The sequence below is a fragment of the Lepisosteus oculatus genome, chromosome 12, assembly GCF_040954835.1.
Source record: "Lepisosteus oculatus isolate fLepOcu1 chromosome 12, fLepOcu1.hap2, whole genome shotgun sequence".
Classification (NCBI taxonomy): Eukaryota; Metazoa; Chordata; class Actinopteri; order Semionotiformes; family Lepisosteidae; genus Lepisosteus; species Lepisosteus oculatus.
In genome coordinates, this window is record NC_090707.1 from 5,274,485 (window position 1) to 5,301,010 (window position 26,526).

At 41.1% G+C, this 26,526-nt stretch overlaps 2 protein-coding genes across 4 annotated transcripts; one reads left to right on the plus strand and one right to left on the minus strand.

Annotated features, from left to right (window-relative positions):
• The first annotated feature begins 33 nt into the window (after positions 1–33).
• On the plus strand, positions 34–8,783 carry LOC102690688 (glycerol-3-phosphate dehydrogenase [NAD(+)], cytoplasmic-like). 3 transcript variants are annotated; one of them, XM_015358343.2, is made up of 9 exons: positions 34–113; positions 814–908; positions 1,708–1,885; positions 3,402–3,542; positions 4,215–4,353; positions 5,149–5,261; positions 6,206–6,439; positions 6,843–6,949; positions 7,909–8,783. In XM_015358343.2, the coding sequence occupies exons 2-9, from the start codon at positions 868–870 to the stop codon at positions 8,003–8,005; spliced, it is 1,050 nt and encodes a 349-aa protein (XP_015213829.1). In that variant the 5' UTR covers positions 34–113; positions 814–867; the 3' UTR covers positions 8,006–8,783. The 3 variants fall into 3 exon arrangements, with proteins under 3 accessions (XP_015213829.1, XP_015213830.1, XP_006636319.1); XM_015358344.2 differs by lacking the exon at positions 34–113 and adding an exon at positions 602–619; XM_006636256.3 differs by lacking the exon at positions 34–113 and having other exon boundaries at positions 643–908.
• Positions 8,784–9,255: 472 nt separating this feature from the next.
• lmln (leishmanolysin-like (metallopeptidase M8 family)) lies at positions 9,256–23,195 on the minus strand. The gene is made up of 17 exons (XM_006636353.3): positions 22,881–23,195; positions 21,705–21,802; positions 21,550–21,580; positions 21,332–21,414; positions 20,967–21,084; positions 20,586–20,752; positions 19,533–19,638; positions 18,416–18,510; positions 18,127–18,244; positions 17,354–17,461; positions 16,997–17,073; positions 16,002–16,112; positions 15,726–15,858; positions 15,271–15,430; positions 14,807–14,937; positions 13,959–14,169; positions 9,256–13,495 (listed from the first exon to the last, which is right to left on the minus strand). Exons 1-17 carry the CDS (start codon positions 23,007–23,009, stop codon positions 13,395–13,397), a joined length of 1,977 nt encoding a protein of 658 aa, XP_006636416.3. The 5' UTR covers positions 23,010–23,195; the 3' UTR covers positions 9,256–13,394.
• Between the last annotated feature and the right edge of the window lie 3,331 nt (positions 23,196–26,526).

A 26,526-nucleotide genomic window follows, 5' to 3' on the forward strand; every position in this document is an offset into this window, starting at 1 on the left:
TCAACCGACAGCTGGAATCCATTTTTATGAGGGGCAGTTTGCCCTAGGAGTGTTGTTGTGAAATGGGTCCCAAATCAATAGGATATAACTCTCTTACCGCGGTTCATTACAAGGTATGAAGGCAAAGCAAACACGTAGCATTCTAAAGGAACCACAGGAGGTTAATTTAACTCTGAAAATTAGAAAAAAATACATTTCGTCTGTGGAGCCTTCTTCAGGTGCAAGGCTCACACCTGAATTTGTACCTTAGCAACCTCCCACCCATCTCGAAATATAGCCACATAGCCGAAATATGTGTACAGCAGTTTGTACGCTGTCATGGTGAAGTATTTGTTTTTCTTGGCAAAATAATGAAGTGACACCTAAGCTATTTCTGTTATGTTTTGCAAGGTGAAATTCGGGCAACAGAGAACACGTTCTGCATTTAATGATCTACGAATATGTTTCTCCTTTTGGTGTGATGCTAAAGGATAAAACCGATCAAAAACCTGAAATAAGTCAGCCAGGCGGTGACATGTTAATACTGACCTCAGCACTCCGCGCAAGTCTTGCTCGCCTGAGTAATATTTGAAGGAGAGTTATGGGTGTGGAGACAGTGGGCGGGTTGACCATTGAAAAGGTAATAACAACAGGAGGAGTTTAGCTGTTTATATAGACTGTATAATACATGGTATGCAAAATGGTAGTAAAGGAGAAGAAAAGACTCTAGGGGTTCCTCTATCCAATAACAGGAGCGACACACCTAACAGAGTGAACGGCATTCTTAAGGCGTGTTCAGGAAGTGAATAGTAAACTTCACTTTAAAATTTACAGATAGCAACTGAAGGTCCCAGACAGACGCAGAAAGTTATAAAGCTGAGGTGAAAAATGCCAGGAAAAAAAGTATGCATCGTTGGATCTGGTAATTGGTAAGAAATTTTAAGCGTATTCTCCCACACTCTCGTTTCTCGCACACAACCGGTTTGTTGTACTGTGTGTATACGCGGTTTATGTGTGTAGTAGGCAACATTAACACGTCTTCGGTGTCTCCAAGACAAAAGTTCTGAAAAATGAAGATTTAGATTTTGACTAAGTGACAGTGTGCGTTACATATTTAGCAGCGTGTTTTTATTTATATATATTCTTTCTATATATGTTTTTTTTTGTGCGTGTGATCACGCCGGTTATATGATTTCGGTCTTCTTGTCAGGCGGAGGCTTGTCAGTATAGAGAATGTGCAAGAAGGTAGTGCAAAATAAAGGGAGTTTCTCACTTAACTATTAGTGTCAATGTGACTGTAACTCCAAATCATGTGTTAGTGCGTGGTATGTGCGTGTAAAGGATACACTAGCTACCACTGACAAAATATGCATAAATTAAGTTTTTACTTTTACTTGGAAGCCTGGTTGGTTGAACTGTGCACGCGTTTTGTGCTGTTAAATACAGACCCTATGATTATTTTCGTCATCTTCGTTCAAAGAAATCCGTGACCTTTGCTTAGTAAATATTTCTAAAACGTCATTTTGCATAATTTTATGACTTAGCATTAAATTGCAAGGACAGTTGTCTCCAAAAATGTCAAAGACACACCTGTTTGAATTATCAGCTTTCAGGTTTGTTTCATTTTTAAAAATGATTGCAGCTTTAGACTCAAGTCTGACGTAAGTCTTTTTCTCAGTTCAGAACACGCAGGTGTTAGTAATAATGTTTTCTTTTATCTTTATCAAGGGGGTCAGCTATTGCTAAAATCATTGGCCGGAATGTAACCAGGTCAAACAGATTTGATCCCATTGTGAAAATGTGGGTTTTTGAAGAAGTGGTGAATGGGAAAAAGCTCAGCGAGATCATCAACACGGAACATGAAAATGTGAAATATCTTCAAGGACACAAGCTTCCAAAAAATGTGGTAAATGAAAAGTATGATGTCTGAGAAATGTAATGTGCGTACATTAGGGTCTGCATGTGCAGCTGACACAGACCCGTTGTGGTCTGATGTACAGTATCAGCACTTTTACTTCTCCTCAGCTCATTCTGCACTGTTGTGTAACAAGCCAAGCACAATATCGTAATGTGACTGAAACAAATTACTTAGTTCATGACGCCTTTAAAAATGGTTTAAAGGCGTACTGCACACAAACTGCATTAGGCTACTTAAAAAAGATGATTTGGTAATATGATGAGTAATATGAATGGAGCTGGCGTAGGACTCAGCAAAAGGGGTTGAACAACAAATTTAATAGCCAGAACCGGGGTAGACACACAGGAACCGGGGGGTTACAACACGGCACCTACTTTAACAGACATGGAAAGGAAGAGGCCCCCGTCCCCTATACAGTCGCGTAGTCCCGCCCCTCAGGCGCTGTTTTCAGCTCGCAGTGCGTGGCGCTATATTGCCAATAAAGGAGGTTTTAAAAGACTGTAGATCTGTAGACTGTAAAAGTTTGATTTAAATCAAGGGCTATTATGATAAAATTGAATAAAAAACTACTCCGGCCTTGTTTAAAGCACAGCGTACAATTTTGGTCACGATGTTGTAGAAAAGATATTGTTGTTTTAGATATTGTCTTAAGAAGAGCAACCAGACTCATTGTTATAAGGGAATGTCCTACATTGACAAACTGCAAGAATTTTACTTTTTTTTTGTCTTGAACTGAGAAGATTATGTTGATGCCAGAGTGACCTCCTGTCATTTTTATACTTTCTTATGCTTTTAAGACTTGAAACAATTGTATTCTTATAGTGTGTCATTTTACAATTTGCATAAACAGGTCTCACTAGCACATACTAGTGTAGGATTTTATCTTCTGTGCCACTCCGGTTTAACTCAGCTACAGTTAAGTATTTCCTATGTAGTACATTGTTTTATTCAGGATTCCCTTTATGTTCAGCTATAAAGGTGAGTGATCATAAGTATTAATGGCGAGTTGTTATCTGTGTTTTCCTTATAAACCTGCTGTAACTTAATCTTGACAGAAACAAGTCAGTACTGGCTTTTCTGTGGTAGTCCTTAGGCAAACCTGTCATCAAATTATCATTCAGAAAGAACTACAAAATAGCCAAGTAGTAATGAATGTAAAAATGCATAATTGCAATGCTGAAATGCACTCGAAAGTGCAGTGCTTCAAACAAATTGACCCGTGGCAAGGCTTGACAGAGCGCGTGTTCACAGACCATTGTATTACGTTAGATAATATGGCCTTTTGCCTACTTGATTCTGTGCCAGATTGATTCTTGTGGCCACCAAAGCTTTTATGACCGATTGCTATAAATGGATGATTTTATCTGGGGCAAGGGTTATACTTGGCTATTACTTAGGCTATTTTTTACAGTCAAGTATTTGGGGAAAAAAAGGATATAGCACTAAACTCCATACGCCAGTACATCAATCTGATCTTTTCCTTTATCTGTTTTTTTTTTTTCAGGTTGCAGTTCCAGATGTGATTGAGGCAGTAGCTGGTGCCGACATTTTGGTCTATGTTGTTCCCCATCAGTTCATCGGGAAACTGTGCGACCAGACGAAGGCTCAGATTAAACCGGGAGCCATTGGAATATCTCTTATCAAAGTTAGTAAAACGTATCTACCATGCTACAGATCTTTGCAAGACAGAAATACGGATGTGTAGCAATGGGATAATGAAGAAACGAGTTTTCTCCTGGTGCTTTGGTTTCCTCCCAGCTTCCAAAGGCTGCTGGTTAGGTTAATCGGTGTCTATGAATTGTCCCTGAGTGCATGTGTGAGCCCTGCAATGGACTTCTGTCCCCTCCACACTGGAGTCCTGCCCTGCACCCTGTGTGTTCTGGACAGGTTTTTTGGGAACATGAGAAAGGGCACAAACAACAGGAGCTCCTCTATTCTGTTTGGTAGTTAGTAGCTAATAGGATCTTATCCAGCTGTTTTGAAGGAAATCAGGGTATTATTATTATTGCTTACACTTATATAGCGCTTTTCTGGACACTCCACTCAAAGCAATTTACAGGTAATGGGGATTAATACAGGTATTAGCTTCTACAACAGGTCTGGGTAGATTGTTTCTTGTTTCTATATTCCTAAAACCAATTGGGTAAGGACGTGCCCCCTGTTCTTAGTTTTAATCACACTTTGTGTAGAAAATTAAAAAAAAAAATCTGAAAATGAAATCTTATTGTTTGCTGTGGGATCCGTATGTGAGATGGGGGGGGACTTGACGATCTGAACTCTGTTAATTGACACCTTTCCTGTCATGTTGCTCTTGCAGGGCATTGACGAGGGCCCAGAGGGCCTGAAGCTGATATCTGACATAATCAGAGAGAAGATGGAAATAGAAGTAAGCGTGTTGATGGGGGCCAACATCGCAAATGAAGTGGCTGATGAGAAGTTCTGCGAAACAACCATAGGTGACTCTTTTTGGAAAGGCACTTTTTGAACAGATCCAGAAAGGGTCCGCCTGCAGGACTGAACTCCTCTCTGGGACGTCAGGGTTGTTTATGCTTGAATCAGCTCCTCGTCTGTTGCCCATCACTGTTCCAACGTGGCAGTTCGTGCTGGTTACGGTTTTCAGAATCTGAGAAGGCAGGATCTCATTTTCAGTGCTCACCGCTTGTGCAGCATAAAAAACCTGAAGCTAGAGCAACAGATTGTCCTCTGTGATTACCAGAAAATGGGGAGATGCTGAGAAATGATTATGCATTTTTTATCAGAATGGTTACCGCATGCTCATAGATAAGAACAATTAAGCAGATTTAGTGCCACATAATTTGCTGTAAAGGCAAAAATAATAGAATATTCTTTAATCATCTTTTTGCACTTCTTTAGCAAGAAATGATCGATGATCAAATGTTGAGAACAAATTGACAACAAATAATTCAGATGTTTTGAATGAAGAGAAAATGAGAGACCTGAACATACTGCCAACATAAAAAATCTCCCAATGCAGAATTTTACCACTGTTTCGAGCAACTGCTCTGCTATTACATCATTATCTCCTAGACAGCTGTTTTCAAGCACATTGTGTTCCTTCTTGGGCTGCACATCTGCTTTTATAGTATGTGTCTTTTCACATTTTAATTATGAAGTATGAGTTTTTTCCTCATAAACTTTGTGCCTCTTTATAACAGCAGGCTGGGTTTGTGCTGTCCATTTGCAGTTATTTTAGTACAAATACTCAGCACTGTCATTTTCCTTCACTGCAGGCTGCAAAAATGAGCAACATGGTCAGGTTTTCAAAGACCTCCTGCAGACCCCAAACTTCCGAATCACAGTGGTCAAAGAGAGTGACACTGTGGAGCTCTGTGGAGCTCTGAAGGTAAGAACTGGCATGTTTAAGAGACATGGCTAACCTCCTCTGATGTATTACGTATACATTAAGGAAAGACACAGCTGGGCTCATCACGAAGAGAACATTTCACAATTAATATTTTACACTAGAGAGCCATTGCTTGCTCTAAATTCTAATTCTATTGCTGTGCAAAAGTCTAAGCTTAGTCATAAGAAGTAAGATTAAATGTACTGCATCCCACACAGCCCAAACATTTTTTTTCTTTCTATTCATGCTTTTCAGCATGAGATTAACCTCTAATCTTGTTTCCTGCTTGCATGATAGCACAGGTCCCCACTTGAACCGTTACAGTATCTGTACATTTTATGTATCAAACATTTTCTCAAAGCCTACTGTATGTTACCATCCGTTATTTTCATGATTTTTGAACACTGTTTTTTGGTTACCAGTACTGCTTAGTTTGAGATCACATTGATCAGATCTTCAATTGCATAATCACAAGCACTCAAAACAAACAATAAGTGAGCAGCCAGTGTGAAAGGTTGCAGTAGCTAATCTTCATACTTTCTGATTATATTATCTCATTGTCTAGTGACTTCGTAGCTATCGGGCCTAACAGCCACGGTGAAATGGTTAAAATTTTCACTAGAAGCTCATTTCTGCATATACAGTAGAAGGGGAATATATTATGTAGACCAATACAAAACTACACTACACTATGCACTGTTTATACCTCAGTGCATGTATAGATTCACATTTAAGTTGTCAAGTGTAGCAGTGCATGAAAAGATGTAATTCATACTGCATCTATCACGGGACTGTTTATTGCTGTGCACAATATGGTTCACATAGTCTGATAACGTATGAATATGGATCACAGAATGGATTCAAATAAAGGTATATCTTGAGTGAGGTTCTGTTAATTCCTAAGCACTCGGTCTTGTGTGTCTTGTACCTCGAATGGCCGTCAGAACATTGTGGCTGTGGGGGCTGGCTTCTGTGACGGGCTGGGCTTCGGGGACAACACGAAGGCAGCCGTGATCCGCCTGGGCCTGATGGAGATGGTGGCCTTCGCCAAGCTGTTCTGCAAGGGGGCCGTGACCTCCGCCACCTTCCTGGAGAGCTGCGGCGTGGCGGACCTGATCACCACCTGCTACGGGGGACGGAACAGGAAGGTGGCGGAAGCCTTCGTCAAGTCCTCCAAGGTCAGCGCAGGCAGAGGGCGCTCACGCCCAGGTTTCGTGTTGCTTCCCCACGTTCACAGTCTGTCCTGACGCACCTTTTGGTGTTCGATGGTGGACACGAGGTTCGAATTGCAGTGGATAGGGAGCTTCTAAGCTGCAAGGAAGAAGTTTCGTGAGAGTGCCCCGTGACGGTCAGGGCTCTTTCAGGTGACGTCTTGGGCCGCATGTCTCACCAGCGTGCTCGTGAGCACAATGAGGAACAATGACTCACTGGTGAATCACCACGGGTCTTTATTCCACCTCCCAATCTGAAGATGTGCTACATGGAGGAAAAGCTTGAGATCTGCAAATAAAAGTTACCCTTCTTTGCTTGAAGAGGTGGTGATTTCATTTAAATAACCTTGATTTTTTTTTTAACACCCAGTCTATTGAAGAGCTGGAGAGAGAAATGCTGAATGGGCAGAAACTCCAGGGCCCTCAGACTTCGGCCGAGGTGTACAAGATCCTCAAACAAAGGGACATGGTTGAGAAGTAAGTACTGTGGCCTGGGGTTTTCCTTTAGTCTTGGGTCATGCTCGTCATACTATAGCTTCACACTTTAAATGTCTACTTTTCTTCATTTTAAAAGAAAAATGAGGGCAACCAAATTTGTGGGCCAGGTACTCTGGAATAATCATTAATGTTCTTCTACACCATACATATCTGAGCCATGTCACACACTTTGCGCAATATATATATACGCATTATTTTTGTGTTCAAAGTTCAGCCTCATCAAGGGTGTAACCAGTGATTAATCTACATGGTAGTTTGGTGTTGAGAAGTGGGCTGAAGTGTTGTGCAAGATCTTGAAAAAGTGTTAAGGTCATTTCTTGTTTTACACAGGTTGGACTGCCTCTGCTACTTGACCCACTTAAAAACTGGGGCCATGTATGAGGCCTGAATGTTCTTTATGCCAGTTTAAGTTGAATTAAGCCTGTTTCTGTTTAGCTGATACCATGGGATTTCCCACTTATTGCACTTCAGCGCAAGGTGCTTGCCGTCAAGTGTAACAGCCAACTGTCTATCTAAATATATTGGCCCTCTTCTGCTCCAGAGAGGGCTTTTTAAATCTTTTAACAGCTGAATGGAATTAAATTTCCATGGAGTTTCTCTGTGATAGGACTCTCTGTGATATTCTATGACTATGATTAATATAATAAAAAAGCTATGAAACACCATGTCACCTTTCCATAATCATGGACAACTCAGGTGTTGGATGCGTGTTCATGGTGAGAGGTCTACTGAGTGCTGTGGAATTGGATAGAATTTAAGTTGGGGTGCATAGACACCCACAGAGCCATAATCTTGTTTTTAGTATCTTGGACATTTTTTAAATTTGAAAGAATTTGTACAATGGCCGTGAAATTGGGCGACTCAGTAAGGAAGGTGAAGGTTTAAAATTAGAATGAGTGAAATCCCCTTAACATTTTGCTTTTGCTGTTTTAACCCAGGTTTCCACTGTTTACGGCTGTCTATCAGATTTGCTTTGAGGGCCGACCTGTGAAGGACTTCATCTCATGCTTACAAAACCACCCCGAGCACATGTGATGTGGGAGCTCCAGTGCACCTCTGTGAACCTCAATCTTTCCTTTAAGCAACGTTTTTACTAGTGGCTGACGTAAAACGCACAATAACTAGAAATCTTATATTCAAGGTGATTTTAAAATCTGTTTCAACACTAAAATAATGTTTCTTAAGTCATGCATGAGAGGTTATTATTATACATTGTTCTCAGATTCTGGCGATTCTTAATCTAATTGTTATTAGATTCATATATATTACAAGAAAATAGTTCTTTAAACAGGAAAGGAAATGAATGTTGCTTGAATAATTTTATATTCAAATACTTTATTTTTTAACACAGCAATTTTTGAAGAATGGATGCCAGGATTACATTTAAACACATTTCGCACATTTCATGATAAGAGGTGTGATTTCTAGAACATGTTCAGGATTCTGAATATTCTTGTGTTTCTCTGAATATTCTTGTATTGCTCTCATGTTGGATATTTACTGTATGAATTACAATGGTTCTCTTGCTTATTTGACTCTTTATATTGCAAGTTAATTATGCTGATTTAGGTTAGTTTCCTAAAAACAAATAAAAAAATATATTTCTGCATTTGAAACTGTTGAAATGACACTGGATGTTGCTTAAATGTCCAAGATTCTTCTTATTTGACATTCCTGTCTTACTGCCTTATGGTTGACATTCATTTACTCAGAAATTGCACACGGAAAGAGTCATGGGGTAGCAATACTATAACAGTTTGTGATTATACTGTATGTATGATATAACAGAAATAAAGGAGTCAGTCTTCTTAAACCAACAGCTTCTGTATTTCTTTGTAAATTCTAATTATATGGTCACACAAAGTGGGGAAAAATACAAAACCTTTACATTATATAGGAATATGAATAAATTTGGCCCTGTGGAAGGTATATTCCTTGTATAAATGTCACAGGTTTGATTGAATTGCACTGTTGCAATTAGCAAATGGTGTACTAGTACTTGTATTTAAAGTGGTTGTTGCTGGGGTTGGTCATAGATGGATAAGACTTTATTGATCCCGAAGGGAATCATCAATAGGGTTCAGTGATTGTGTAGACTGGAGAGGTGATATTTCTGCCACCCCCTTGACTGGAGTTTAGTATTGATTTTATTTTGATGGATCCTTTTTATTGTTTAGTCTATTAATTTGCTAATAAAGCCACGAACCTCCTCAACCTCTCATAATCATGTTTTTTTTGGTATACATTACTTTTTTTTAACTTTACATTATAAAACAGACAATAGCTCAGATTTTATATATTTATTTTGGAAATAACAGACATTTTGGTTGCTTCTAAAATAATACACAGCTGCTTTAATAATCTACTAAAGATGATAATGTTCTAACAAGGCTATGTGCATTTTTATAATAAGCCCTTGGCTCTTGAATAAACATTTAAACGTTTTGAATGCAGAATGACAGAGTACTGTATCAGAAAACCAATCAGAACAGTGAGGATCTGGTCATGATAGATCACTTTTAAATTTAAAGCGAAAGAACAAAAAGCCTAGTCTAAATCCTATTATCAACCATCTGGTGTTTTATAAATGATGCAAACAATTACTGGTTAATGCATAGAATTTTCTTTGGTCTCTGTATATTACAAAACCTGAATTCAAACCAGCTTAGAAATTGGGTCATAATTACTACTCACAGCCTCATGATGATGTTTAGGTATAAATATACAGTACAATGTTGATGCACTGAATAATCAGATATCAATTCATTCAGACCCCCTTAAACTTGCTAATGAAACTTCATCTCCCAACCAGCAAAAGATTCATTTTTAACAGGTTTCGGAAAAGAAAAGGATGCAATACTGTAGCACACCAGATTTTGTCAAATTTGAAGCTCAGTGTTCTCTCATTAGAATTTTTAATTACACAGTAAATTGTTTGTCCCTTTAACATAGAAGTAAATTGACTCAGGGAGGAAATCATCTTGCATTCACCCTACATGCTCTCAGTGGCCTACCAGTCCACGTCCGGTCTGTATTTTAGCCTTGTATCAAGACCTCGAGCTCTGTTTCACTGTCTGCATTAACAGAAAAAGCAACTGTGGTCACGTTATGGAAGGCATCCATCATGGCAAAGATGCCTTTAATCAAACCTGGGAACATCAGTGTGCTCCTGGCTGTGAGGGAGCCATACACTATCCTCACTATACAAGGTTACAGTGTTGCTCCTGACTCCCGATTGTCATCAGCTAGTTCTGTTTCAGCGGTGTCCGCTCTGTTCCTGAACGGTTGGTTTTTACTCCGTGCACAGCTCTCTAGCCAGACTGATCTCATTGCTTCATGACTTGCAAAAAAGTTAACGCTTGTCTCGAGTCGTTGAATTTTTCGCATCTACTGTGTCTACTATGCACTACGTTAAAACAATGAAATGTTCATTAGGCCTACAGATAATGAAGTGAAGGAAATGAAACAAGGGATGAGATCACAGAAGACTCTCTTGCTTGACGTCAGCCTGTGACTTGTGACTCCACACCAGCTAGAAGTAAAGTACAATCCATGACACCCAGCAGGAACAAGTGGACGCAACAGAAACTGTCCACAATTATACGCCAGAAATCTTTCAGCAATATAAATGGGAGGTACAAAGAGTTAAGAAAACACTTTTCTATGATACATTTTCTGTTAAGTACACAAATGTATGAGTACATCTGAATGTAAAATGAATAATCCTTTGCAAAAGTAAGGTTTTGTTCTCAGGGTTGGTGTTCAAAACACAACACTTTCATTCATGCCAAAGCTACTTCAAAATAAGATTTGTAAAATAAAAATGTTGCTTATATCCACATATACCATCAGTATATGTAGATGGTGGTGCTTAGATGCTTAGAACTCAATAACAATACCTGTATTTCAGAAGGTTAAAAGAACAAATAAGGGTATTGATCTACAACACGCAATAACATTACAGTAAAACACAATCCATAGAAGAGACATAAGATAAAACACTGCCAGAGGGAAGCACTCACCACACCTAACAAAAAGAAATCAAAGTCCTAATGCTAAAGATTGCTTAGGCAGTGTTTAGACTTTGTTTTTTTCCCCTTTAGTCACAGGACATGAGCGCTGGTCAGGCAACTAAGAAGTTTAGAAATAAATGTGTAAACCGGGATATCTAACTGTTCAGGAAAAAATACACATTTAGCATATCAAGTAAAGAGAAATGACCAAACAAGTAAATTTTCAAAAATGGTCTTTAAAGGGTGTTTATAACTCTGTTGAAGAAAATAACTGTTTGTTCAGCATATCAGTTGATGAAATCCCCTTTGTCCTATTTTGTAAGTTATTTTCAAATGCAAAGTTGTTCAGACATAGAGGAAAAATCTGGGTTTAAGAGAAGAAACAAACCCAAGTACAAAACATTCTGCATTTTTAACTGCAGGATTTAATATCCACCTCTGAGAAAAGAAGTCATAAACAATTTGAGTCTAACTTTATTCTCTATGAAGTATAAATAGTTGCTATGTTAATAAAATATTTTCCTAAATATTTTGAACCTTGGCATTGAATGTGACAACAAAAAAAAACCCAACAAAGCGTGTTTTTCATTACAGTTTCATAAATAGTCAGTGCAAAATAAATACACTAAAAATAAAATAACATAAATCACACTTTGTATAAACATTCACATTATTCAGTATCCTATTCATGCCCTCAGTTTTGAAGTTTAAAAGATCTCAGATATCGTGGGATGTTATTTCCAGGCAGCTGGGTCTTAACTTTCCCTGTTTAGAGCAGTTCTGTCCTCTGAAGAAGCCTCAAGCTCTGAATGCAACTTTGATTTTTCTCAGCTCTTAAATATGTAGCCATCCCTCGGGCAATACACATGTACAGCAAATAAAAGTGGCTTTTTTGGAAGATACTAAAAGATTACGCTCTTTTGTCCACACATACAGTACAATCAATAAAAGTACTAAAAAACGTTCAAATATGTGTGACACTTTGATGGTAAATCTGATAAAATGCTCATTTTGCAGGCACCTTGGTGCTACACCAACACTCCAACTCCCTGCACTTCACAGGCCAGGAGAAATTCCTTTAAGACTCGTCTCGAACAGTTTTTAAGGCCCGTTTTTCACAACTAACAGTGCCTTTAGAAAACAAAAACAGCTTAACCAACACAGTTCTTATTGGAATAATTCTTCCGTTACATCCTCTAAGAAATATTATAGTTCCAGGAGGAAAACTGACAGCTGGTGTTTTGTTCTTTATATTGTCTCCTAAGAGAATGATTAGTTGCATTTTGAAGAGAGAGATTTAACATTACAAAACATTGTAGCTGCCCAAGCTCTTTATGTGGTTTCCCAGATATTAGTTTAGTGGACTGATCAGGAAGTCCATCAGTTTTCCAAATGGACGCTGCTGTTGCATTCCCTGGCAATAAACAATTGCAGGAAGGATATGGAAAATATCTTAATTGCAGTTCTTCCTATGAATAAATAACTCTGCTGTAATGCATAAGTAATAATAAGCCTGCATAAGGGACATATTCACTACGAATATATCATTTTCAAGTAAAAATGCAGCACAGAATCGACCAAGTTCTTGTAGTGCACTCGTCATTTGAATATAAATTAAGATTTTAAACCACAGATCAACAAAAAATATATAGAATTCATTGACATATATACAGTACTTACGTTTACAGTCATAAGTCACAATATAAATTTAATCTTCAAATGTTTCATATACTGAAAAGTCAGTGTTAATTGCCTGTTGCCACGATTGAGATCATACAACAAGCCTGACAAAACCCACACAACCCCACACACCCACGCAAAACCCACACAAACCCTCACACCCACGCAAACTGGTTTTGTCTTGATTCAGGTGCTCATTCACTTCAGCAACAGCTTCAGGCGAGTTCAGGTGGAAAAAGTTCTGAATCTAGTATTGAACCACCGTCTGGACTTCATGAACTTGTCCATTTTGACCTAGCAGAGCATTCCAATATGTATTCCAATGCTTCTCTGTGTACCAACGGCTCAAGACACAAGAACAAAACGTCAAATTCAAAGCAAAATATGTTCCAGCAAAAGAATATGGGTAGGGGAGTAACACATAGCACCTATAACTCGCCACCTTTACTGTTTTTGTTGATTTTGAGGTATCTTTCTTATTCTATTTACAGCATACTGGCACTTCATTATTTTTAGGACACTGAAAGAAGTGTGATGGCTTTTTTTAAACAGCCTTTGCTGGCAGATATCTGTACCTTTTCTTAAACACTCTCAAGGGGACATGCAGTAAGCAGCTACATTTCGTGCACCAGCTGTTCCTGCTGCGGCGGCTTCGGGGGAGGAATCCGTGTGGCAGTGTTGTGGTCCCCAGGCGTCACCCTGTTCCCCTCGGATATCTGCAGCACTGGAGCTCAGGTCCACACGCACAGGAGGAAACCAGCCACCAGCGGGGTGAGGTTAACCACCAGCAACCAGAGAGTCACCACCAGGCCAGAAGAGCTAGAGCAAGGATCTGGAATTTTAAAAAAAAGGAGCCGGTTAGGCAAAGATTTAACAGTCCCTCAACTTTTCCATCTATTTTCTAACCGCTTTTTCCCCAATACCAAGTCACGTGGGAGCCGGAGCCTATCCTGGAGAGAAACAGAGGCAAGGTAGGGTACACCCTTGACAGGACACCCAGTCCATCACGGGGCACACAGACACACACACTCACACCAGGGCCAGCTCTCCCAGAAGCCAATTCATCTACCAGCATGTCTCTGGACTGTGGGAGGAAACCAGACCACCCAAGGGAAACCCTCACACACACACACAGGGAGAACACGCAAACTCCACAAGGACAGCACCCCAGGAACTGAACCACTCTGCCACTGTGCTACTCCGCCTCAGGTTTTCCGAAAGGCAAACGTTTTGATCCTGAAAAGTCCGGCGTACGCCCCCACAAACGTCTACTACTGCCTCATTTGCAATCTTACCTATCGGAATGCTTTGCGACTTGTTAAAGAAGGGGAGATAGCGGTCGGGAGGGCAGGAGCCGCAGAAGTCGGAGCAAGACGGGCAGATCAGGGATCCAGTGTACACCCAGTCAGCACCCTGAACGTTGACGTCCAGCAGCTGGCCGGCGCGGCTGCACAGGAAGGCGCTGCCCTGGACCCACACCGTGAGGCCTTGAGGAGAGCAGGAGATCTTCGCCGAAGCAAACAAAAAGTGAAGCTCAACATCACAGTCAAGACCAGCTGCCTTGCACGTAAGATCGAAAGGCAAACATATCACAGCCTTAAATACCTGTGGGAGTTGTATGCGCACGGAATCTAATTGGTTTGGAGAATGTGAAAGCGATCCTTGCTACCGTGACCGGCCAGCAGCAAGTCTGCTGACTAACATCATGATGCTGAAGTAAAATGCCATTGCATGAGGGACCCTGCCTTAGCTAGCACTCTTTGAAGCCCAGCACACGCCTGCCCAGAAACATCTAAGACCAGTTACAGATGAAGGGAGGCTGGTTTAGCTGCTATTGTCCTCCAGCCGTGTCTGGAAAGCAGCCAGGACTTGTTCCAGACTCCCAAAACCCATGTGATGCATCTAGTTGAAACAGTAACTGATCCAGTAAAACTTCAACTCATGCCATCCCAAGTGGTGTTATTAGTTTACATTTTAATTATCAAATACATAACCTGAAACAACGTGATACTTTTACCTTAATGGTTACATGATGTTCTCTATCTAAAGACACTTAGTTCTGTGTTGAACTCAACTGTTGTACTATTAAAAAGACAGTAATATAGAAGGTCATTAAGTCTGCGGTCAGATCTAATTTTGTCACCTTATAGCAGCCACTCCCCCAGTCTGGGTAAGTCATTTTTCTAGTGCACTGCTCCATTACAAAAGCGGATTTCTGAAGGACACAGACTGAATTTGGGCCATACTCTTCAGCGCCGAAGTTTCTGTACAAATCTGGAATAAAAGAAACAAAAGGTCAGACACAAGTGTAAAAATGAACAGAAACCATTGTGGCAAAAAAGAACAGTGTTTCTGTTTCCCCTTTCTCTGCAAAGACAAATCTAGAGGAACAGAAGCAATGTGTTCTATTCTTTAACAGAACGTTCTTGAGCAAGAACCAGAATCTCTTATCACCCACTGGGCTGTTTCAGAGATAGTTCTACATTTAGGTTTCCTCATAACTCTTACATGGGTGTCCAATCACAACTCAAACCCCAGGTTCCTGTAAAACTGCACTAAAAATAAGCCAATAGCAGATCCATATTCTTCCAGCACTGCACATCTAACCTGGCTGGTTTTCAGGGACTCTGCAGTCAGAACTGCGCTGGTATTCTCCGCTGAGGTGCCAACTGAATTCCTGGCTGAACGGGCAGTAGTCAGCAATCTCCACTGATCCACCATAGTAAGGCAAGTCTTGGACAGGTATGCCAGGGATACCATCAAAGTACTGTGGACAAGAAGAGAAACGCCTTCACTTTTAGGTAGAAATAGAGCTTTTTTATAATCTGTGCCCATTTTGTATTAATAAAATGCAAGGCAACAACCTACAGTAAGTAACTGTAACTGAAAAACATGTTGTGGTTTATTTCGGGTGCAGCCAAGATGAATTATAAAAAATTCTACAATTATAAAACAAAATTCAACTCAACAACAACAGCTTTTTTTTTTACATCACAACAAAAAAACACAATATTTCACAAAAGAGACAACCATCATAAAAAACCTTCTTAATTCTTAAATACCTGATATTCCCTTGGGAGGTTTGTAGGGTATTTCTGTAAATTGCACACGGCCAGTGCTAACTGGTCCTGCCTGCAGGTGAGCTGCAATGGCATGCTTCTCAGTTCATCACAGTATGGGGCAACTGTCTGTTTCCTGCAAGAACACAACCACAGGTTCTGAAACATAACCCCTTCAAATGGGTTCCAGCTATTGAATTGTCCTGTCATCCACACGTCTCCAAAAGTAAACACACGCGGAAAGCATCAGTGCTCTCATAATCTCCGTAAGAGACTTACTGCTGTCGGCGCTGCTCCATCCAGAACTTGCAGCTCTTCATCACAAAGTCACAGCCCATTCCACTGCCCCAGTCCAGGCGCTCTGCCATGCTGTAGTTCGCTCTGTACCACCTGAGGGCTCGTCCCGCCACAGGAAACACGGTTTCAGTGCAGGAGAAGAGAGAGGGGACAGTGTGGCACAGTAGCACAGGGGCGGGTCTCTGGCCATGTAACTGGAAGCTCGTGAGTTCAGATCCCAGGTGAGACGCTGCTGTGCCGAGCAAGGTGCATGGCCCAGATTGTTCTGCTACAATACCAAGCTACTGTACATACGTGGTTACAAATGTAAGTGGGCTAAACGCATCAGCCAAATAAATCAGTAAAAATAAGAGTCCGCTTCTATGAATCGAAACATTTGACATGTGGAGCGAGACAGGCCAACATGGGAAAGAATGTGAAACAGAGCACAACGCTCTTTCAGATGGGATTGTTCACAAAGATTTTTACTTTCCGCCAATACAGGAAACCAGCAGGAATCTATTAGTTAATCTATTTCCTTTTTTACCGATATCAAGAAGTCATTCGCTGCAAAGACTATGGACCCAGCTGTCAGATTCCATTTTTTTCTTTAGTCTGCTTAATATTGTGCCTGCAGACTTTTTGTGTAATCGTGTTTATTTCATTGATTTTTCGAAACAACAAAACATGAAAACAAGAACACACTCTCCGCAAGACACCGCACAAACTACTACCCTCCCTCATCCTCCATGCCCCTCACTGGGACTGCCTTTCATGTTTCTGCCCGGGGACTCCTAAAAGACAGACAAGGGAACCCCCCCTCCTGCACAGGTTTGACAGCAACAGCAGCTATACTCCAGCCCTCCACCATCCCACTGCTGGCACCAAGTACCCCAGCAGTGGGCGCCTGCCGTCTTGTGAAATCTTGTTCAGATCTGCCCAGCAGTGTTTCAAAAGCGTGGAGCAGAGGCTATTTGCTAAAGCTTCAGGATGCTCACCCCGTGTCTTCCATTATTGCCAGTGTAATCCTGGAGAACACTCTGTTCTGTGTATGAGATCCCGTCATTGCTTCATTCTTAAAGACAGTGAAATGGCAGGTGAGAGTCAGCATTCCGATTTAATAAAGTGAGTGATTCATCAACCGCATAGGGATCAACCTCTGGCTCTAGGTGGGATGATAAAAAGACTAAACCTGTTCAGACAAGGAAAAAACTTTAGACCAAACACCATTACAATTTTTAATCTGGCAATGCTATTCACATGCAATAGTGGAAGCTCTGAAGGAGCTTGCCGAGATCAAAAACATACAGAAACACGTGACCTTCAACGAGCATCACCGAGAGTGCAGAGATTACCTCCAGTAGTCTCTTCTCCCAGTGGTTCAGCTCCGTGCCTAATCCTCCCTGATTCTCAAGCTCCATGCCCTCTAGGATAGGACAGTCAAAGTGCTTCCTTGCTTCTTCCTTTGACGAAATAGATTACACGTTATTATTGTCAAGGATTAAGATAAGATATAAAGATACAATACATACATGGTAGCCCAACTATACTCCTGGAAAAATCATCTGGAGAAGGCCATTTTTGTGTTAGTAGGATTCTGAATATAGAGAGAGAAAAAAAGAAGCAATCAGAGCAAGGTTTTCATTTTGTGCCTTTATAAGAGTTTTTACTGCTTTTTAATTACAGTCCAGAGAGAGTAAAGGCTAACAAAGAGAAACATTCAGAAAGTTTTTAATTAGACTGTTTTCTAAAACTGCTCTGAAAGCAAATCGATTTCATGCAACTGCATACACAACAGTCAGGGTAACATTTAAGGAAGGACAGAGGAGCAACTGTGCTCTCCCCTGGATGGGACACTGGTGTGTTGCAGGGCTGTGGAGTGAAAGACAATTTAGAACGGCCAATGACTCCAATCTTGTTTTTGAGAGTCAGGAAGGGACCGGATTACCCAGCAAAATCCCACACGAACAGGCGGAGATTGTGCGAACTACACCGAGGAGCTCACCATCGGAGCCCGAAATCAAACTCTCAGCGTGCCATCCAAACCCGGCGATGTGAGCAGAGAAACCTGACAGCTCAGGCATCATGCACACGTCCTGCCCCATCAGCCTCCAAGTCCGGCACTTACCACCACACGAGGCGTGACTAAAAGGAGCACATCGTGGCGCACCATCTGGTTGCCACGGATATCCCACAGCCTCGTGGTTTTTCGCACGGTTTTCTCGCTCCACTGGTACAGGCCCAGGCTGCGAAAGAACGAGCGACCGTTAAAAACACGCAGGGCTCACGGGCCATGTTTCACCGGCACGGTTCACAAAGCCTCAGCGCCTCTGCACTGTGTGACAACAAGCTGAGCCAGAGTCCGAGGCTGGAGAAGAGGCCTGTGGCTTTCACTCGCTAGCACCTGCCCCACGCACCTCTCGTTGAATGGCGGCAGCCCGCCTTCATAGCGCTGGGTCAACGGCTTCCCTTCATCATCGTGGTAAAATGCAAAGAGCCCAGCGGAGAAACCCTGTATTGAGAGAGATTCATATCAGAATATTACTTCAATTTCAAGAGCCCTAATAAGTACTGTTTCTGAAGGAGTAATGCCACATGTAATCTGCTACAGTATGGGGGAATGTATCACCCTAAAATCGTTTTACTAGAAGCAAATATAATGTATATTATTAAGCACTCTTACTGTATGTTTAGTTATACATTCCTTAATATATCTTTCGATATATATATATTGCAAATACATTGAACCAACAGCATATTTATTTCTAATATGAATACGTTTTGGGAGCGTACAGATGCCATAGAGCAATAAAATAAATCTGGGTACATTTCTTGTTATAACGTGATACTTGATACATGAAATCTTATGGCGCTTGCATTAATGGTACATCAGATGCAGACGCCACCCACAAAATAGGGTTAAAGACACCTAGCAGTGATCCAACTGTGCCCGTGAATTACTTCCTGATCAATCAGGACTGGATCAATCCAGCCTATACAAGTACAGGAAATGAAATCTATTACTTTAATTTCTCTTCAGTTTTGACAAGATCCGTATCTCACTCTAAGGAGACATATGGCCACTTTTTGTACTCTGTGGGACCAATATGCTTCCATACTGACATAAAGACATTATGTTATGAATAAAAAAAGGCGTTCTGAATACAAAATGCATGAGGCAGCACTTTGATGAGTTCTGTTTCCATTACAATTGGTCTGACTGGACAGACATTATTATATTATTAGATATGTAAAGAAAACCTGTGTCAGTTAAAGATCTGTTTCAGAAGGTGGCCAAACAAAACATCAGTTTCTTTATTATGATTAATTCAGCTCAACAAGATACAGTATACCAATTTACAATGTAGTGTTTAGTACAATGAATATGTAGATACCTGCCACACCAACCCAAGTTCCTCATTATGGCATACATAATGTATTTTCTTAACCTCAAAATTCACAGTCACAATGTAATTAGACTACTAAACGTTTTGTAAAGCTAGGTAAACAAATGAAAGAGTTTAGCTTTCTTACCAAAGCATGAATGATCTCATGTTTGACAGTGGAGAGCATGCCAACGTAGTCCTGAGCTTGTGTAGAGATCATATTTGGGCATAAATTAGCATATCCAGCAATAGGCCTACAAAATCACAGTACATAGAAGTTAAGTAAGGTTCACAGGCTATTTTCACATTATAATTTTCAGTGTTGTAGATTTTACACCTCATTATATTAACCCTTAGCTAGTGCAGGCACAGTACACTGTATAAGATGTGCGATACACTATGTAAAGGGAAGGTCACACACTGTCAGTCATGACTCAAGTAAAGTGCAGCAGTCTGAAGTCGAGCTCACAATTCTTTATAAAACTTCATGGACTTTAATACTGTCATCTGTCCCTGCTCTCCTGGAATTAACTGAATAATGCTTGGTTTTGTTAGTACTATACCTTTACAGTATACAGTACTTTTCAAGTTAGAGATACTCCAATTATATGATTCAAACTAACTTTTAAATGTTTAGTTTCTGGTTAAAGAACTGTTGAATCGGTTGTCTGTGGTCATCTTTTAATCTTTATCCACATTAACACAGCTTTCCCATATCGAATCATTGTGCTTCCTTTATGCCGTTAAATCCCTGCTACTGTACGTATCTAATGTAGTTCGCCAAGTTTGCATGAAAAGATTCTCACGCCATGTCCTCTCACACGCTAACTGTCACCTAACTATATAGTATATTCCTAATGGAGTTCTTTTATTCTCTTTGCAGACTTTGATACCGACGTCTGTGCCTGTACTCTCCACATTAATAAAACCGAGTTCATGGGGGGTATAAAAAGACACCTGAGATAAAGTAAAGCCAAATTCAGTACAACCCTAAGATGCACTTTAGACTCGAGGGTTGGATTTCAGCACATGTCATTTATGGAGTGGGACCGACATGAAGCGTGTAAAATCCGCTACTTGAACAATAAGACAATAACCATCCTCAGCATACCTCCACAAAATGAAGTCCTCTTCTGAAAATGGGTGCTGAAGCGTATCTGAGCCCCTACCAGCTGAAGCGCGCCCCCGCCCGGCGCCTCACCTGTCCAGCTCGGCCTCCAGCTGGCAGTAGGCAGCGTACGCCACGATGTTCTCCTGCCCGCACCGCTCCGTGGTCACCCCGCTCACGTACAGCACGAAGTCCGTGTCCTGCACCCCCACGCCATCCGGCCGCCCCGCGGCGCCGCGGGCCTTCCACACTCGGCATTGCTGGAAGAATCGCGCGGCGCAGAAAGGGACCGCTCAGCCTTCCATTCCACGACAGATCATCTCAGAGAGCGGGGGGGACGCTTCTTTACACAAAGGGTGGTGGGAGCGTGGAACAAGCTGCCCGGCCGTGTTGTTGATTTCTTACCGGAAACATCCGGGTGAGCTCCTATTACTACGAAGCGAGCTGGGTGGGCAGAATGGGCGACACACTGACCTGTAAATGCTCCTCTGGGACGACCACAGGTCCACAGCGCGTGATCTCTGCACAGGCTCCCTGACAGTATCTGTGAGGGTCATCTTTCTTCCTTAAATACTGGTTGGTGGAGCATTGTCTTTGTGGGAAAATATCAGCGTGTACAGCGTGGAACAAATCAGATCAGCGGTTGTAACATAAATTGTTAGAACATTTGTTTCTTCATACCGTTCTGCTCTAAAAAGATTAAAATATGATTTACATAGCTGTAAACCCTTTTAAAAAATGTGAACGTTTCATAAACATTATATTTACAATTAAAACACGAGGAGGAGAAGATGATACAAGACAAGCATGAATTCAGATATTTAAATATTTTACATTACCTGCTTAATAAAATAGGACCAGTTGGTCTCCGAACTTGAAATGCCTTCTGTAAATAATCAGTGGCTTGAGGGAAGAGCTTGTCCTACAACAGACAATTAGACACTTACTGTACCTTAACACATTACACTTACGGACAGAGTTTTTTTTTCTTTTTTTAAATGATACAATTCAGACTTTATTAATTTTTAAGTATAAATTAATGTAATGTTCTTCATACCTTCACAAGTCTTCTTTTATCTGCATGTAATCTGTTGAGGGAAATTAAAAAAAAGTAAACTGATTATTTGTAAATCCAGTACATGGCTGATTTGTTTAATAATGAGAAAGATCGTGTTCGTAAGAAGGCAGTATGTTTCGCTCTTCAATACTTACTCATCCAAACTTCTATCATATATAAGTTTTATTCTTAAACGGTGATCAGTGCTTCTCTTGACTACCCTCTCTGTCTCCAGGGGCACTTGGTAAACCACCTAGGAAAAAAATCATAACATTTAAATTGACAAATGAAATAATTAATTTCGGCAACTTCCTACACAGAGCTGGTACCACCAAAAAACGTTTCTGTTTTAGGGAAAGACATACAGTAAATAACCTAGACCAATCTTAAAGTAACATACAACAATCCTTCCTTGAAAATCCCATTTCAATGACAACGCAATTCAAAAGGCAAGTCATTTAAGACGACAGAGCTGACTCAACAGGGTTATATATAATAATTCAAATACTACAGCATCAACAGGTTTTATTAGAAAGACAAATAACGTCTTAATGCAGAAAACATTTAAATGAAGGCAGATGTTGTGAAAATGGATTAGTGGATTTTAATCCCACTAATCTCATTTCTTGACAGACCCATCGGTGCCCTGTAGACAATTAGGTCTGGGGGTTGGGGAATCGTTATTTAGATTTGACCAAATAAGTTTAGAAGAATAAAAACAAACATATATATATAAACAGTATCTGTTTAATGCCTCATGTTATTTTAACAAAGATTTCGTTTTAAAATCTTGCAACTCCTTACTCACACGCCTTCAAACACTACCGGGCGATAAGGTCTTCAAAGATGATATAATAAGATTATTTACTCGAGATACATCTAAAACAAAGCTATTGTATCTTATTTAGCTACTCATAGGAAATAAAATGTGTATGGCATAACCACACAACCATTTCACATTTTTCAACTAAAAACTGCATACTGAAAATCAGATACTTATCCAGCAAATAATCAAATTAAAGACGTGATGTCGCGCCTTTCCTGCAAAGTACGAAAAAAAAAACTACAACGTATAAAACCCAAAACAGATAAACTGTCCTGGTTACAGGTAATTGTTTTTAGCGAAATCGGTCCTTTTAACACCGATTTCTTACAACTGCAGAGCATATCGCAGTGTTTTATTCAGGGTACATCTTGCATTACTACAGTACATGACACGCACAGATCAGCCCTGCAACGCGAGCTGCTGTCACAGCCACCAACCAGATTACAGTGCAAATAATCCCGGGGAAGGACCTGCTGCTGCATTCTCCAGCTCCCCGGTGACTTACCTCAGACGAATCGGGTACACGGTGTTTACAGATATGACAGCTCACGAACAGCAGAGACAGAGATAAGAGACAAAACCGGCCGGGCGACCAAAGCAGGTTCCAGCAGCGGTTCCACCCGGCCGCCATCATCTGGGACCCCAAGCCGGGAGGTATGACACTCGGTCCGGGTTTACGTGACACACACGCATTCGACACCCCTCTCTGCCTGCTTGGCCGCCGCTGTCGTGGAATTGTATGAGCGAGTGTATTTTCCAACGTAGCAGCATCCGGCTACGAGTAAGTACAAACACGATGCTCTATGGCTCTGTACGAGCGGCACAAACACTTCATACGGGGCAGGCAAAACCGAAGGATTGTGGATATTCCACCTCACCTCATCCAATTGCTCAGAACCGAGACGTAGCTGACAGAGCAACGGATGTTGGTGTTGTTTTGTGATCTAAAACCAAACTAAACCAGCTTCATGTATTCTTCATGTATTCTGGCCATTACAGAGAGAAATCTGTATTTTCTTGCCTAGAATTCTATGAAGCACAGTGCTGTATCTATTCAGATCTGACTGTATTTGGTATCAAATGTCGGATGCAACTAAATCTTGCAGCTACTAGACTGAGGTTGTGGTATTTGGTTTCTACAGGGTTTCAAGCCTAATTGACTTGACCATGGGTACCAGTGTGCGTTCAGCAATTAAAAAGTCTCGGGTATTCTTGGACCCAAGTGACACTGTTGAACTGGGGTTCTATAGGAACGCGGGCTAGCTAGGTCTCTCTCGTTGTGACCTATTGGCACTGTTCTTTAATTCATTAATAAATCAATGATAATGATGATGATGATGAATTCCTTGCACTTCTAAAATACTTTGCTGGACACTCCACTCAAAGCGCTTTACAGGTAATGGGGACTCCCCTCCACCCCCACCAGTGTGCAGCCCCACCTGGATGATGCTACAGTCCGCTCCCCACACACCAGCTCTCAGTGGGGAGGAGAACAGTGATGAAGCCAGTTCAGAGAGGGGAGTTATTAGGAGGCCATGATGGGTAAAGGCCAGGGGGAAATTTGGCCAGGACACTGGGGTAACACCCCTACTCTTTTTGAGAAAGGCCCTGGGCGTTTTTAGTGACCACAGAGAGTCAGGACCTCAATTTTATGTCTCATCCGAAGGACGGCGTCTTTTTACAGTAGAGTGTCCCCACACAGCGCCCCCTGCTGGCCCCACTAACACTTCTTCCAGCAGCAGCCTTAGTTTTTGCCAGGAAGTCTCCCATCCGGGTTCTGCTGAGCTTCAGTAGTCGGGTGTATTAGACCTGATCTGCTGTGCAGGGGGGCTGCTGGTGCCCAAGGAGAGCAGTTGTGTTTCGCACAGGTGGGGCTGCATTTCAGTGGTGAGAGAAGTGGGTCGGTGTATGTAAAGCATATCAAATAAAATTATATGTATAGCACTATGGAATCCTATGAGATATAAATCGTATAAATACAGTTAATATATATTTATATATATTTGATGCTTGTTGCATTTATAATAATAAGATTAAAGAATTCCTTATGGTTTTGAGACGGCAAAAAGTTGGAAAGAAACCTATTGCTTGTGAGATGTGAATTATAAATTAACAAAACCGCAATAACGGACCTTAAAAAGTGTGTTAAAATGTTCTAAATTACATACGGTGCATTGTGTATTGCCAGCTGAACCAACAAGTGTAAACTCTGATGTTGAAAGATCTTTGATCATCTAATGCAATCACCGGTAGAAGCCTCAATAACCCAATCCCTTGCTCGGCTATTGATGACTCAACCTGGTCGCTGCAATGTGGATAAATCACATAAACCAAGGCTGTGTTACACACATGCGACAATAAATCCGGGTATGTACGGCCCCGCCCCCAAACTGTCGGAAATACACGAATGCTTCCGATGACGAGCGTTTGCAACATCTGCGGTTTCCAATCACTGCAGCCCCTATAGTAGCTGAGACCAATCACACCGTGCTGTGGTCTGAAGCCACACCAACGCCCACTTCCACAGTCAGACGCGCGATTCCCAGCAAGTAAAATGTGATACGTTCAGGAGTGGGGAGTCAGGACCACGAAGTTGACTTGTAATACAATTACGATCACGTCCTGTGGTATTACACAGGCTCTTCCCTATATTCTAAACTCAGTTACCCACTCTGTTATTACCATAAATAGAATAATTTTGTACAAAAATGATTATAAAACGTTTTCTGCATTGCAATGAAGTGCTGAGTTATTTAGCTGCATGGATACTACAGTGAGAATAACCCAGCTCTTATTAAACTTTTAGCCGTCTTGAGTTAAATTCCATAAAGCATATTCACAGCACACAAAATGTATATTATATTTACATATACAATGCCCATTTTTCAATAACTGAATTTAGTGTTTATTTTTCTTACAGTTTCCGTCACGCCTGAAAAATATTCAAGCGAATCAAAAGGTGTTCGCAAAGAACTGCACTAGGCAAGGAAGATGAGTTTATTCTGGTCGCAGCCTCTTAGAAAGGTACACACCTGGTAGCGTCCGGACAGTAAAACAGTCCTCATCCCTGGGTATGTGCCTGAACGCCAGGCACACTGGTAGGGCTGTCATGCACTAGATGGAGTATCACTGAAAGCTTATTGATCTGTTTTGGATACGGCTGGAGGTGTTTTGCTTTTGGACTTTATATGACCCACAACAAGACTGGACCCGTCTACAGTCCTGAATTTTGAAATTACACTTTTGCAGCATGTGTGATCGTGTAGCCGTGAAGTACTGAATGTGCCAATGTATTGATCAGTGAAGGGTGGGGGATCATTAAAGAGTAGCTGGCTTAGTGCTCCTTTTCAATACTCAGATCAGCTCTCGTTACGAGCTTTTTTTTTATCCGTGAATAGTAAGTTGAATAGGAGCCTCAGGACTCAGACTACATTTAGCGCTTGATCAATAATTTGTATTTCACGCTCCAAAAACTTTAATCTTTATAATTCAGCAAACAGGCGTGGATGAACATGTAACATCGAAATTGCATTATTTCTAATCTTAGAATATGAAAGATTACGAATTGTGCGGTCACCGTGAAATCCAAACTGTGATAGTTTTCCATTTAAACAAAACTTCATTTTCTGCGAGGATTCTAGACATTTCCAGTAGATGGCACCAAGTGCTTTAAAATAGATGCGTCTAGACAGCGAAAATATCCAAATGTCAGCATTTATGAAAATTCACGACGTACTTATTCGTGTCATATTGATAATCGTGTTTTAAAGTGTGTTTTGGAAATGTGTTCATGCACAAATGGAAAGTAATAATTATAATTGGGGCTTGGTTGAAATGGGATTAGGATCAGGTCATGTGGAACATCAGTAACTGGAGACCGGTTTTGTTCACTGGCTCAGGCAGGTTGAGATCTGGCGAAGAAGGAGCCATCTTTTTCTCTGCTTCCTGTTGCAAAGCATGATGGGCCTGTTTCTGGAGTCAGGGCCTGGTCTGACAACGGAGGCTCTCTGTCACCCAGGAAGTAATCCCCCAACACACAGGTGAGACATGTGACTGTCCACTGGCCATTAAGTGGTGCCGCTAAAGACAGTGTCAGCCCGTAGGGAGCAAACATCATAATTGTTGATCCTGAATTAGCAGCTGTCACAAAA